The sequence below is a fragment of the Perca fluviatilis genome, chromosome 7, assembly GCF_010015445.1.
Source record: "Perca fluviatilis chromosome 7, GENO_Pfluv_1.0, whole genome shotgun sequence".
Taxonomy (NCBI): Eukaryota; Metazoa; Chordata; class Actinopteri; order Perciformes; family Percidae; genus Perca; species Perca fluviatilis.
The window spans coordinates 23829690-23843982 of record NC_053118.1 but is presented as its reverse complement, the minus strand read 5'-3'; the positions used below and the strand labels follow the sequence as shown (position 1 = coordinate 23843982).

The following is a 14293-nucleotide window of genomic DNA, read 5'->3' as shown; positions in this document are numbered from 1 at the left end:
GCACATGTATGGCACAATTCAGATTAAGATACAAAGACAGATTTATTTAAAGTTCAGATATTATCACAAAATCTGTTATATACTGCTCAACATGGATTGCTCAGTGAATAAATTGTTCTGTTTGGCTATACAATTCAGTGTAGGATAAAAGTGCTGTGGAATGACACGTCCTCAGTCTGTCTGAGAGTGACTGATTCATCACTGAATCTGCAGGCCAAGACTGGAATTATAAAAGTTCACTTGGCTGAGGCAGACTGAAACAAGGCGTGTCCTGTTTTCTCTGACAGTAATGAATAATGCTTGTATGATGGGGTTCAAAAGAACGCTAATGAGGCTGTGAAAAGCCTGTAAAATAAGTAGCAGGGGTCTGGTCTAATAGGAACTGCAGACTTCCCTGGCTTTGGTATTGTTCTTTATCTAATATTATATAATACTATTTTCTTTATTTGCCAAGTATGTAACACATTTTAGGAATGCATCCTCTGCATTTAACCCCTCAACTAATTAGCCCTTAATGATAAGGGCACTGGCAGGAGTTACCTAGTACGCATGTCTTTATGGTGGGGGAAACCGGAGCACTTTGAGAGAAAACCCACTCGAACCCGGGGAGACTCCAGAAAGGTCCTGCAAGGACCGGTGATCCAGTTCTCAGCAGTGCCTACTGGCTGTGAGGCAGCAGTGCCAACCTTGCACCGTGCTGTCCCATAAGATTTAAATAAACAAGACTAGAACTGTTTTAACAATGTAACCAGGAACTACTATTAAAACATTACCAGTTAATGGCACAGATGAATACTTACTTCCCCGTGCTAAAAAAAACTAATGTCTGCAATGTTTTAACACACCTTTTAATGGTGACTGATGACACTAACAGAAATAGATTAGCTTAATTGGCCTTACTACATATGATAGAGTAGGCACGATGTATAAAACAGTTTGTACAACAGTAGATACTATTTAGTACAAAATGCAGTCGAAAACACTCAAATCATGAATGCATGTTGTATAATAAAAAGTAATAAGTCCAGTATGAAATCATAAAATATTCCCCAACATTTCCAAAGATATACTGTACAGTATAGTGATACTAAAGAAACAGCGTATTTAAAAAAAATACTCTTATTCCCTTTCTTGCTGGTCGTCCCATCCTAAAATGTCTTATTATTCCTTTAAAAAGCAAACATTTGCATATACATATGACTCTGCCTCTATGAACCATTTGATCTGTCGCTCTCAGTAGTTTGACCGTCTTTTCAGCAAGTGTTTGGCAGGACGAGAGTGATAAAAATAAAACTGCTGTAGCACCGTGTCATGCTTTGAGGCTGCCTTTGAGTGACTCTCTAAAGAGAACAATACTTGGTTTCATGCGCTTCTTGTTCCACTTGGCACTTGTTGCAGAACTACTGAATGCCGTACTTTGTCTCCAGCTCCTCGGCTGCCCGTCCCAGGTTCATCTTTCTCAGTTCCTCCAACAACTCCTGCAACAAGGGCGAGTGCAGCATTCTACCTCGTCCTCCTCCACCTCTACGTGACCCTCGCTCAGCCCACACTCTCAGCATCTGGTAGTGAGCCTCGCGGCAGGATCGGTGATCCATCTCTGCTTGTTCGATCTCTGTATCCTCCACACCGAGAGAACGCACCAGCTGCTTTACCTGCAGCACAGGAACCAGATCCAGCACCGTGTAGATCAGGTCAGGGACTGCAGAAGGGAGTCAGGAGAAGGGAGGGGGGTGTTGAGGAGAAGAGATAAGAGTTAATACAATAGTGTTCTGTATGTGTGAGCCGAAATACACTGGACTGTTGGTCAGGAGCATGTGCTGCTATGCCCAGTATCAAATACACTCACTCTTGACTTCTAGGGGGACACAGTCAGGCAGATTGTATGGTTCCTGTTCACTCACAGGACTTTGGGGAAGAGCCTTGACACTCATGTTGTCTGAAGGTTCCTCGATGTGGAACAGGGCTCGCTATGAGACAAGGGGAGATTAAATGTTATTGACCGTAGACGTACACATCTGGCAGAGAAAAGTAACCACGACAGTTAGATCAGGGTACCTCGCATGAGTCCACAGAGACGTCAGAGGGTTGACAGTATGGTTTCAGCAACTTATTTTTGATAGTCCGTTTTGTAACAATGTAGGTGATGAGAACCAACAGCACCAGCAATATCACAGCCATAACTGCAACTCCAGCAATTATCTTGATAAGATTTACACCTTCAGGCAGAGGAGCTTCATAAGGATCCAAAGGGACACATAGGGAAGAAAACATGAGTTAAAAAAGCAATAATGTTTTTCGACAGTCTAATTATTTTGCTATTAAACCAAACAAAGAAACCACATCTAAAAACGCTACAGCTGAATACCTAACCAACTCACAAAATTGTTCTAATCACATCTTTGATGCTAAGCAGGAATATACAGGGTTTCTGCAGGGTTCACAAAGTTAAATTCAAGACTTTAAAATCTCTTAGAATTACACATTTCTACATACTTTCGTGATACCATACTTTTATGAAAGTATGACTGAAAACCAGGAAACTCAAATTAACACGACCCAGATAAGTGCAAGCAAATGGATGGATGGACTGACCAATTAAAAATGATCAACTACATTTGTTTTGCTAAGATTTTGGCTATTATAATACTATTAGCTTCATAGCTACTGTGGCTAGATAAGGAATTGCTACAGGTCTGATGGTGCCGACTGAAACTCCCCAAAAAAGAATAAACAGCTTTGTGCGAGGACAATGCACTGTTGCAACACTCCCACTTCTAGTTTATTAATTTATAACATCTCCCAGATATAAAATCATTGTATAACTAATATTACTGCCAACGGCAAGGGCATACATTTGGTTTAAAAAAACTTTGGTAGGGAAATATTTTTGTTAAATGGGTAAGACAAGGCAGTATTATTTGTATAGCACATTTCAGCAACAAAGTGCTTTACATAAAAATTCAACATATTTACACACACAAATAGCTTGATATATAGCTTATGTAATTTGGCTAAAACAGGACATGTTTCATAGACATATTTCATATTTTATTGATCAAAATAAATTTGAGAAAATTAATAAAAAAATAAATACACATCATATGTAAACCACAGAATAATACCAGATCTTTTCATATAAAAGCTGGCCTGATGATCATATCCCTGTCACAAGTGCTCACCTTTTGTAGTAGGAGTAGGAGGAGGAGGAGGAGTAGGAGTTGATGGTTGACATTGATGTTTGCACTCAGCGGTACAACTGTGGAGCAAAGAGAGGATGTTTCGCAAATTGAGGTGGAAGTAACACCTCTTAAGAGGAAGTGATTAACGAAAAGGCATTTTTAACTTCAGCAAAGAAACAACTGCATGTTATCACTTGAATGCGGTTTCACAGTTAATACTACACAGGAAAATGGTACAAATAGAAAGAAAGATAATGCTTCATCTCTCTTCATCTGTCACATTTACTACTAATGGCTACCTTAAAAGTGCAGCTAAGGATTATGGGCTGTGTGGGCTGTAGGTTCCTCTGGAATCCCCTTCTTTTGCCTCTAGACACAATGTATCTAAAAGATTGCTCAATATCTATTGTTTTCATCCAGATATTTTAGGGGTCCTCTCTCAGTAAACCAAGCAGTACATTTAGCAAATGGCCACTTGTTTAGTAAATGTTAAAATGTCAGCAATCCAGTTTTAGTGTCTCGTAACTTCTCTCTTTTTTTGCCAACAAATGGAAAGATTTAACAAAGTCGGAAGTGCGTTGCAAGTAAGTTTCAATTCAACAAACCAACTTCCCCATTAACAACTTTAAATTAAAACAATGCCAAAGAGCAGGATGGGAACAATGTGTGTACCAAAAGCTCATATACATTAGTATACTCACTTCTTGCAGGGCTCACACTTGCCCTTGACTTTGTAGTAGTTCTCTTCACATTCACACACAGTATTTTTCTCTGGTGTACCTGTGCACCAGAATATGAGCCACAGAATTAATAAAGAAAAGAATTTTACATAGACATAACTGAGTATTAGTACAGTTCATAACATTTCCAGATCTTAAGACTTACATGTCTGTTTTGGCTTTTCATTCTGTCCACACGGTGAACATCTCAGACACTCGTATGTTTCTGAGTCAATAACAGACTTGTAATAACCATCCTCACATTTACAAATCGTGTTTTTGTTATATTCACATGATGATATCTCCTTGTCATGCTTTCCTGTTGAGGAAGAGTTTAAAAGAGAGAAACAGTGAACAAAAAAGACAATAACCTGATACAACACTGACAAATCAAAGAGGTAAAACTGATTTAGAAAAACGTAATGTTGCTCCACCTTTGCAGCGTCTGCAACTTCTGCAGTTGCGGGAGTAGTTCATCTCGTCTGTATATTGCCGATCGGGACATTTTGTGCAGTTACTTCTGTGACCCGTAGCATGACACATTTCTACAAGCTTAAAACCTGGAAAACATCACATGTAAACACAGTTAACACTTAGCATAATGGATTTAATCGAAGAAGAAAAAGTCAGCCTGTGTGATATTTCCATAAATAAGACTGCTACTGTGAATCATGTGCGGTGTGCAGGAGGCCATACAGTACCTGGAGGGCATTTGTTGCAACAAATTCCCTTTTCAGTGAGATAGTCGCCATGTGGACACGTCTTCTCCTCTGAAGGTTGTAACAATGTCAGAGTGGGGATGAACATGCACTGTAACATAGAATATACAATGAATGCAACAAAACAAGACAGTTTTTAATGAATTCATGCAATTTCAAAGTACAATATTTAGTGTATCACTTCAGGTTTTTCTCACCATAAGGAGCAGTATTGTGCCAACAGGGGCTTTTATGTCCCATCTTCCTCTGTGCCCAGCTCCCTCCATATCTTACAGGTTTAGCTCAATCCATTGGAGGCCACCTGCAAGGAAAACAATGTGTCAAACACCTCTAACACCCATGGTAATAGTGATATAATTTAAAGGCATCGTGCAATCTATTACTGAGTCCATCTTTTGCTAAATGATGGACAGACAATAAGCTCTGGGCCCACACACTACTAATGAATGCCTTAAATGTACAATGAAATCAAGATTTATTCATCTTTACAATATCATAGGTCAAAACAACTAAGAGTTAGTATAATGTTGTTGTTTTTTCTTTGCCACCAAGAAATGCTGCACAAAAAATCATGGGCCTATGATGATACTTAGCACCACCAACAGGCCACAGTTTGTTGTACACAGCAGGTCATTGCAGGTCACCAATTCCCATGAGGCTTAGCTGTACTTTGACATTAATTCATAACATGCACACATGATTAGAGTGTTACTGACTGCTGCTTGTACAAAACTAATGTACTGTATCTTATTCATGAAGCTTTATCAATTTTCTTTTGAAATATAGACCTAAATACAATCATGTTCAGAAAACCCTGTTAGGGGGGCCCCGGGGCAAAAAGGAACCGCTGGGCTCTAATATTGGCCCCGTAATACAGCAGTCCTCACAATCTCCACTTGACTGCCTGACCCTAGGTTTGTAAATTTGTGTGGTATTTTGCCTAAACACAAAGTTATCAAAGATAAAACAGGACCCACTTTAATACCTTTATCATTTCAGTTGATATTGTGCTTTGGTGCATATTCCTCAAGTTTTAAATAAAACAAATGCCAGGGCCCTGGGGCCAGTTAGTAGCTAATTGAGCCTTTAGTACACCTGTGGCTGAAAACATATAGCTTTATATCTGATAAAAGTTGATGCACAGCTGAGCCTGACAGAATGAGTCTGAGATGTCCTAAAATGACCAGAGTAAAGAGGTTAAAATCCTCTGATTTGATTTTGATAACAACGTGGCCTTTACTCAGGCGCTGACTCAGAAGAACAGCAGTTTTCTCAATATATTTCCATTAATCAATAATGTCTTCTGGTGAGTAAATAAAAGCCTTTTGTGCATAATTTAAGTTGTTTATCCAAACAGCATTAAATAACTCATGACCCTCGGCCTGATTACCTTATAGGGTCAATTCACCCAAATTACAAGTGATGCCTTTCCACATTCATGGTATCTAACCTGTCGTTAGCTTTAGATTTACCTGTTGTTGTTGTTGTTGTTGTTGTTGTTGTTGTTGGTTGTTGTTGTTGTTGTTGTTGTTGCTGCTGCTGCTGCTGCTGCTGCCAACACAACAAATGGAGGTCAATGGAATTTAACTTGAGGTGATGATTATTAACCATAATCATCCATACACTTTGCGATGGACAACTTTTTCTTGGAACCACTTTCTGACAAAGTCCAAATGAAAACAGTTGACAGATCTGCGGATTAATGTTAGTTATATTATATTATATTGGGGAGGGCCTGAAGTGTCAGAGGTGGTTTTCTCAACACATAAGCAGATAAGACAAAACTATCTGCAAGATCGGCTAGAGGTAAGCAAGAAACTGTTGATTTTAGGATATTTGGATAAAAAGTAAAAGCCACTGTATTTTATTTTTTTGCTAAATGTCATATTACCCTTAGACTGAGATGTAACGAATTTCAGATTAAAGGCAAACTCTGCATATTTTTTTATTGAATTGGGTCATTTAAGGTTGTCTCTAAAAAATGTTATAGACATGGATTCTCCTTTGCCATAAATAACGCTTTGTAAGTAATTGAAGGAGATTTAACACACATTAAAGAAAAATGCATTTTAATGTATTATTATATTTTATGGAACATTTAGCTCGAGAAGAAATAAACAATTAATTGATCTACAGCCAATTTAAAAAACGACTCTTGCATATTTCTTTGCCACTTGTTTGTCTTGCCTGGCAGCTTCGCCCTCACTTCCTTGTCGCACTGAAACGCTAAGATTTAACTTGAATGTTTAACTTTAAAACCTTCAAAACTCAACCTGACGACTTACGTGTTTACAGAAAACGTTGAGGTATGTAAGAACTAAATCAGTATTTTACTGTTTTTCTTTCTTGTCTCATGGTTTCGGTTTACGCCCACCACAGCCTCAAGTCTGATATGAATCTCCCCTTCCCACAAACTCACATGCAGAGCTATATAACTGTCTCTTACCTTGATAACCACTGTCACACCGAGCGATACCTCTTTTACTTCAGGTCCATATATCGACATTAATGTAGATTTAATTCAATATAACTATGTATACTTTCTTTTACCGAAGGTTAAGCGACTGTGCCATTGCCCCTTTCGGCTAAGCACGAGCGTAGGCGGACTAAACGGGAAATAGCTGCGTCACGAGACCATTTCAAGGAATTGTGAGTGAAGCAGAGCTGGCAAGAAATAGCCGAACTGCAGGAACAAAATACCAAAACATGCAGGTTGTAATGCACTCAGGTGAGTCTGCAGGTGGATCACTGTCAGAGGATTATATCTCAAAATATAGAGGATAGACACTAGGGCATGGCAGCTTGCACACATCCATCACAACATTGAAAAGAAAAGTACAGTATAGCTATATATATATATAAATAATGACCAAGGAATGTGCAAATGTTTAAGGTATAAAGAATATGTGCAATGTGCAGAGAAAATAATCCCCCAACAAATGTGATGTTAATGTAATGCACTGAGTCAGATGTGGAGACTTTATGTTATTGTAGAGGAGCAACTTGAATATGTACCTTTAATTGTTAAATTGAGTACGTTTTTAAGGTATTCAGTCAGGGGCACTTAATGGACACTCAAAAATATATTTTATAATTAAATTAAAAGGTCTGTAAAAAACTAAATCCTCAAATTAAAGCTATTAAGAGCATCAAATAAAAGTTAAATCACCTTTATTGTAGGTCCATTCCTGTATAGAGTAAGTGCAGACAATGAAGTAAGAATAATGTAATGCACTGTAATTACGGGCACCATATTTATACTATAGGCGTGTATGTGATTCAGTGGGCCAGCAGACTGTAGCCTCACGTGACTTTGCTGGTACAGTTCATGAAAGAGCTCAGTCAGCAGAGCAAGACAAGTGCTTCCTCAGAAAACCCACATCCTTCCTTTTTCAGTGAGCAAAAAAGTGTCTTCAGCTCTCTACTCTTCCTCCCCCCCTCTCTCTCTCTCTTTCTCTCTCTCTCTCTTAGGTTCCATGCAGAAAAATAGTCAAATTCTTACAGCAGATTTTGCATACAGACATTTAAGTAGTCTTTTCTTATGTGAATGTACAAACACACTGGTGAGATTCATACAGCCTGTGAGGAGAGATTTGTGTGTGCATGTAGTTTCAAGCCAAGTAAAAACTACATTTAGTTTATTATCCGTTTACTTCATCACAACAACCTCAGCATGTTCCTGGCAAGTTCTAATCATACTAATTCTTTCGGTCAAGCAGCCTAATACCGAAACCTCAAGATAAGGATGACCAGGTTTGCTCTAAGTCAGTTCAGAGTGATTTTAATGCTCAGTCATCTCTCTTCCAGTCATTCCTGTACTCTGTTTGAGTAGTGCAGAGAGCCACACTGGGGCCACAGAGGCAGTCCCTTTATGATACTGCCTCGTTTCACAGTTGACATGAGGTCACGTGGTGTGGCCTGGTTTTTGTGAAAAAATAACGAAGATGTTGAGAAGAGCACATGACATCTAAATGGTGAATGTGCCGAGATGAAAATAAGCTGCCATACAAGTGTCTAACTCAGTTTAAGATGAGGATGTTTCTGAAGTGGAGACTGTTTGAATAAAAACAGAGACACTGGCAGTGAATAAAAATAAGTGTTTGGGGAAAGATCTTCACACAAATGCAGATTAGCTGGTCATCACTAATCAAGTAATAACACAAAAAAGTTCTCACACTTACAAAATTACTTACTTTTACTGTAATAGAAGGGATTTCCCAAAGACTCATCACTCTGTTGACTGCAGCATTTAACTCTCTTTTTTAATACATTTTAAAAAGATATAAAAAGATAATTTTGGGGCATTTTAGGCCCTCATTTATATAGGACAGCTGAAGACATGAAAGGGGAGAGAGAGGGGGAATGACACACAGCAAAAGGCTGCAGGTCGGAGTCAAACCCAGGGCTGCTGCGTCAAGGAGAAAACCTCTATATATGGGCGAGCGTTCTACCAGGTGAGCTGCCCAGGCACCCAGCATTTTACTCTCATCTGGACAATTTAAACCCCAGTGGACAGATAATCATCTAAGCTACCACACAGAAAGATTACACACAAGCAATGCAGTTAGGAGTAATTAAAACATGACTTGCCACTATATGTGAAGGTAGACATACCCGTTCATTCACACAGTAATATCTTGATATTTGAATTTTCACATGCGTAAGATAAGATACCTAATGTTACTTTTGGTATTGTTAATTGTATTACTCACTCCTGTGTGTCATAAGATTGCAAAGCAGCTCATCAGAATAATGCCATTTCTTGGAATTTGTATCTCCTCAACATGAATGACCTTGTCATTCAAGTCTAAGAAAAAGAGGCACAGACAGATGTAAGAAAGAGAGAAAGACAGATTGTTTTTTTTTCAGCCAAAAGATTGATTTTGGGTGAAACGAGAGAGATAGTTCCTGTGGAAAAAAAGTGGAGGCTGAAGGAGCGTATGTTTTTGTGCACAGAGCCAGGGGGTCGTAGCAAAAGACAGACAGGATGAGAGAGTAGAGCAGAGAGATTTCATCGACATCGTCAAAATGTACGGCTTTCATAATGAGTCATCACTGACATTTTATGAATAATCCCCTGACACACTTCTGGTCCCCTGTTCATTCTCACACTCAGAGGGTCCCAGGTTACACCTTGTCTCACCATCTCGTCCACGGTAAGTAAAGACTGTAAGCAAGACGTTTTCAGCCGTAGCTGTCAGTCAAACCTGTGATATTAAGTTGGAAAGGTGTTTGTGTTAATACAAGGCTGATTTTCTCTATCAGTACTATTGTATGTTATCTGAAGTGTGTGTACAGTATATTGTGTAGCTTCATTGCCAAAGTCTGTGTCTATTATTATGACTTGTGTAAATGCTGTAACAAGCGCATAACAGAGATGCATGTTCTGTAAGTGTGTGTAAGTGTCTGTTAGTATATATATATATATATCAAATAAATCATTCTTTTCCCACAACCTTGTCTTTCTGCTCATCCTCCTTCTCTTCTTCCCAGATGCAGCCACTCCGTTTTTTTGCTTTTACTTTCCTGGTCGGTCTCTCTTTCCTCTCTGTTGTGCTTTCAATAGACTGCAATGAAAGACAATATGACTGGCCAGTGGAACAACCCTACTTATGCTGTGACAAATGTCCACCAGGTACAATTACTTCTTTTCGTCTTAATAGATTTCATAGTTTTGATACAAACAGGTTATAACTGTAAAGTACTGTTTTTATTCCAGGCAAACATGTGGTTCGGCGTTCAATAAAAACTTGTGAAATTGAGTGTAAATCTTGCACAACGAACCTGTTCAATGAAAAGTACAACGTGCAACAGACCTGCGAAGTTTGTGAAAACTGCGATAAACGTGAGTAATTTTCAACAGCTTTTGTCTGCTTGTGTTAAGTTTGTGTGAGACCTGAACTGTGTGAAGATCCTACTTATAGACGTACAACAGAAACCAGACTCTAAAGCCACTGCTCACAGAGACTCAATAATGGTGTAAAGAGGTGATTTATTGCTCATACAGGAGATTTGAACCCTCCATTACTTTGCTCTCTGATAGTGTATCATAACCCAGATGCATGTTTATGGTTGTTAGACTGTATCGTTATTAGATATACAGGTTGAAGAAGAATGCAAGACATCTTAAAACTGAAACAGAAACACAGAGCAGTAGATGCCATGTGGATTAAACATTACTATAGAAATACTATCTGTCATCCCCCTCATCTGTGATACATTGTGGTTCCCTGTTTATTTTATGTGTATGTCATGTCTTTTGAGCATGATATGATGAGTGAGTCATCATTTCTTTGGAGTTGTGGCCAGTCCAGTTACAGCATAAGGTTTTGTTCTGTAACTCTGCTCTTAGTTGTTACTCAACTCTGTCTGTAAATAATGATTTCAGAAAAGTTTGAACCATATAGAGAACTAAGGTCACATATGCAAGGGGATTTCCCATTCTGTGTGTCGTGGTGGGATACAGTCAGAGAGAGATTAAAAGGAGGGGCGATTGGGGGGTCTGAGAACCCCTCCATGAACTAGCTCAGAAGATTATTATGGTGGGATTCTGCAGCAGTATCTACACCAGCATCAGTAGCACAGCCCACCATCTGTGGTAAAGACAGAAGGTTCAAAAAGTGTAGACCATCGTCATGTCGGTGGAAAAAAAAGAAAAACACACAAAGGTGGTAAACATCGGAAAGAGCAGCAGACACTAAAATGTCATATTCTATGTTATTACTCAGGTCTGTGCCCTGCTACAGGTGAGGAAAACAGCCTGTTGTGCTTATTTTTAAATGTCACTGTGGAAAACACAGAAGGGAGAGAAAGTATGTGATTCTCAGTCTGAATTTTGACTTTTATGTGTGCACCAAGATTCTCTCTTTACGTATCGTAATTTAAGGGTTAGCATATTTTGATCTATCTAATGTTACAGTGCAGCTGTAAACAAACCTTTTACAATCTGACATTACACTGGGGGTATAAAGATGGGTGTTCAAAATGTCAAAACACCTTTAATCCTACACACGCAGGGGCTTTATACTAATTACCGGCAATGGAAACTAATTCAGGTGGAAATGATTCAGCCCACACAAAAAACTCACTGCTCTTTCAATACAACAGTATTAATATTTTTTGGGTTATACTTTGGTCTCAATCAGGGTGTTAACGCTATGCAAGGATTTAGATGTGCAAACAGAGTGTCAAAGGAGGTACATATTTTCTACTTTTGTACTAATATTGTCCTGCAGTAAAACAATTCCAGTTTTCAAACACCAGTTACTGTGTATAACTATTTATGACTGTCATTGTTGTAGTTTTATAAACTATGTTGTACTGGTTTTATAAAACAAATGTTATTTAATGACTATGGCTCCATGGAACTCACAGTTGTTAGAGTAGGTAGTTTTTTCTTTGTTAATTTGTGAATCTATGTTAAAGTATGCACGTTAAAGCAAAAATGAAATGTTTCATCAAAGTGAAATACTGCTTTCACTGAGAAATAACAGTTGTGTCTGTCACTAAAGAATATGTATCAAAAGTTGTAATATAACCACCCCTTGACTTAAAACCAGAATCTTTACCTGCTGTGCCATTTGTGAGTCATTTCTCAGTTTCTGATTTATGTCATGTTTTACAGGCAACCTTTGTGCATACGTGTGTGTGTTCGTCACACGCTAACAGGATAATAATCACACTCTTTTAATGATTGTTGTTTTTTTTGTTTTGTTTTTACAGAAAACATGGAGTACATCTCACACTGTAATGTCACTCATAACGCTGTATGCAGATGTAAAGATGGCTACAAATGCAAAGACCAATCTTGCAAACAGTGTGTGCCGATATCACCCTTCACCACCGAACCTACACTCCCGCCATCCACTACAGGTACCTGAGAGTCAGCTGTAGAAAGAAAAGAAAAACAAACTCTTGCTCAATTAAATTATACATACATTATGGAAAACACTGAGAAACACTCAGTTATTACCAGAAACAACCTTTCTGGTTCAGCATCTGTCGCACCACAACCAACATTACTGATGGGTGTGGGGCATCCATAACCACACGTGATGTCAGAGCGCACAGGTTGAACCAATCACCACCGGAGGACAGAGAAAACATAATTCTTGATTTGTGTAGTATTGAAGTGCTGTGTACAGTGGCCCTGAGAGCTCAACACACTGCAAATGAAGAAAACACATGAAAATAGACACAAAACAAGCAAATGAAGAAACATCTTCACCAATTTTGATGACACAAAAACACGGGATCTCACCACCAACCAAACCAAAAGGCTAGAAGTGCAGTCAGAATCACAGCTGCTGTTATACAGATTCAGCTGTCAGAGATACAGTACTATGCAGATTGTGTAATCAATTCATTCAACTATCATTTTTGCACTATATAATAATTTGTTCCATCTGTTTCATCATTTGGCACTCAAGCAGCTCCATAAAAAAGGAGTCTTTGTTTTTTTAAGGCACTTACCTAGCTACGCCAATGTTTATTACTGCTTTAAGGAAGTTCACCAGAACTGAAACTATGGCATCATGTTGTACTGTAGCAATAGAAATAAAATGGACTCAGTTGATTGTGTGGTTATAAATGCAGACTTACTGATTAGTGTTAAAAGATAAGGGACCTCAGATAACCATAAACAGTTCAGTATTTCCATTGAATGTGCCTGCACTGAGCTAATAAGTTTTTTTTTCTTCCCCTCTAGCCCTGAAATCTGGAGCCTACCACACAGGTGAGCTTTTTCTTCAGTGAATGTTCATTTAAATCTTTCAAAAATTTAAAAAAATGTCTCTTACACATTCTTACAGATACAGTGTGGTTCCTGGTGATAATTGCCCTCCTGTGTGCAGGAATTGTACTCGTTGTTGTAACAAAAATCAAGCCCTTTCTGCACTGGATCAAAGCCAAGCACGGTTAGTAGATTATTATTATTATTATGATTATGAAGCAGATAACCAATATATAAACACAGAAAGTACACTGAGCATAGTAGTCTTATCATTTTATAATGTGCAAGAATTTATGTTTTTTTTTTATCATCAAAAGTGATTATGTATTTCAATCTAATTACAAAAAAAAAAACTATTCTGTTGTTGCTCAGGTTACCTTTTGGCTAAAGAACCTGTACCAGTGCCACCATTTTCCGAGGACGAAGAAGTATCCAAGCCTGTCCAGGAAGTGCGAGGGAAATGTGATGTATGAGTTCAAGAGCCTGAACTTGGATAAGCAAGAATTTGAGGGAAACATCTCTCTTTGCTTTGGACATTCAAGACAAATAGGGGCAAACGTCACTCTGCCCATGCAGACGAATGGAACCGCAAAAAAAAATTTTTTCCAAGACTGATCCTGTTTTCTGGAAGGAATCATGACTGTTTGACATCTGTTACGTTCGAATGATAAAAGTGTTTAAAAACAGAGATAAAGAATCTCAAAGACACTGAAAATACAGAGTGCAACACTGTTATGCATGAGTAAGAAACTGCGTGCAGTATGTTTCTAAACGGTGGTATGTACTATGGTACAAAAACGTTAAAGATATTTCACATCTTTATAGGTGTATATATGAATAGATTTTTTTCTTCAGATTCTACACATCAAATGTGAATGTTTTAACTTACATACAGTACATTTCTACATAGTTTTCTTTCTCAAAATAAAATTTTATTGAAACCAA

At 38.3% G+C, this 14293-nt stretch overlaps 2 protein-coding genes across 6 annotated transcripts; one reads left to right on the top strand and one right to left on the bottom strand.

Annotated features, from left to right (window-relative positions):
* Positions 1-23: 23 nt before the first annotated feature.
* tnfrsf1a (tumor necrosis factor receptor superfamily, member 1a) lies at positions 24-7202 on the bottom strand. Of its 3 annotated transcripts, none has more exons than XM_039805813.1 (11): positions 7064-7202; positions 6090-6168; positions 4815-4918; positions 4600-4708; positions 4333-4458; positions 4065-4217; positions 3881-3959; positions 3180-3256; positions 2056-2231; positions 1847-1967; positions 24-1699 (listed from the first exon to the last, which is right to left on the bottom strand). In XM_039805813.1, the coding sequence occupies exons 3-11, from the start codon at positions 4881-4883 to the stop codon at positions 1401-1403; spliced, it is 1209 nt and encodes a 402-aa protein (XP_039661747.1). In that variant the 5' UTR covers positions 4884-4918; positions 6090-6168; positions 7064-7202; the 3' UTR covers positions 24-1400. The 3 variants fall into 3 exon arrangements, with proteins under 3 accessions (XP_039661747.1, XP_039661748.1, XP_039661749.1); XM_039805814.1 differs by having other exon boundaries at positions 6090-6165; positions 7064-7167; XM_039805815.1 differs by having other exon boundaries at positions 6090-6156; positions 7064-7143.
* On the top strand, positions 6797-14281 carry cd27 (CD27 molecule). 3 transcript variants are annotated; one of them, XM_039805818.1, is made up of 8 exons: positions 6797-6923; positions 9734-9773; positions 10111-10252; positions 10337-10462; positions 12340-12489; positions 13325-13351; positions 13428-13532; positions 13721-14279. In XM_039805818.1, exons 3-8 carry the CDS (start codon positions 10111-10113, stop codon positions 13819-13821), a joined length of 651 nt encoding a protein of 216 aa, XP_039661752.1. In that variant the 5' UTR covers positions 6797-6923; positions 9734-9773; the 3' UTR covers positions 13822-14279. The 3 variants fall into 3 exon arrangements, with proteins under 3 accessions (XP_039661752.1, XP_039661753.1, XP_039661754.1); XM_039805819.1 differs by lacking the exon at positions 6797-6923 and adding an exon at positions 7261-7345; XM_039805820.1 differs by lacking the exon at positions 6797-6923 and having other exon boundaries at positions 9021-9773; positions 13470-13532; positions 13721-14281.
* Positions 14282-14293: the final 12 nt, after the last annotated feature.

Coding starts and splice junctions, on each gene's coding strand:
- tnfrsf1a (XM_039805813.1), bottom strand. CDS start 4,883: ATGGAGGGAGCTGGGCACAGAGGAAGATGGGACATAAAAGCCCCTGTT. Junction 2,232..3,179: donor TCCTACTCCTACTACAAAAG/GTGAGCACTTGT, acceptor ATCCTTATGAAG/CTCCTCTGCCTGAAGGTGTA. Junction 1,968..2,055: donor TCTCTGTGGACTCATGCGAG/GTACCCTGATCT, acceptor CTTGTCTCATAG/CGAGCCCTGTTCCACATCGA.
- cd27 (XM_039805818.1), top strand. CDS start 10,111: ATGCAGCCACTCCGTTTTTTTGCTTTTACTTTCCTGGTCGGTCTCTCT. Junction 10,253..10,336: donor CTGTGACAAATGTCCACCAG/GTACAATTACTT, acceptor TTTTTATTCCAG/GCAAACATGTGGTTCGGCGT. Junction 12,490..13,324: donor ACTCCCGCCATCCACTACAG/GTACCTGAGAGT, acceptor CTTCCCCTCTAG/CCCTGAAATCTGGAGCCTAC.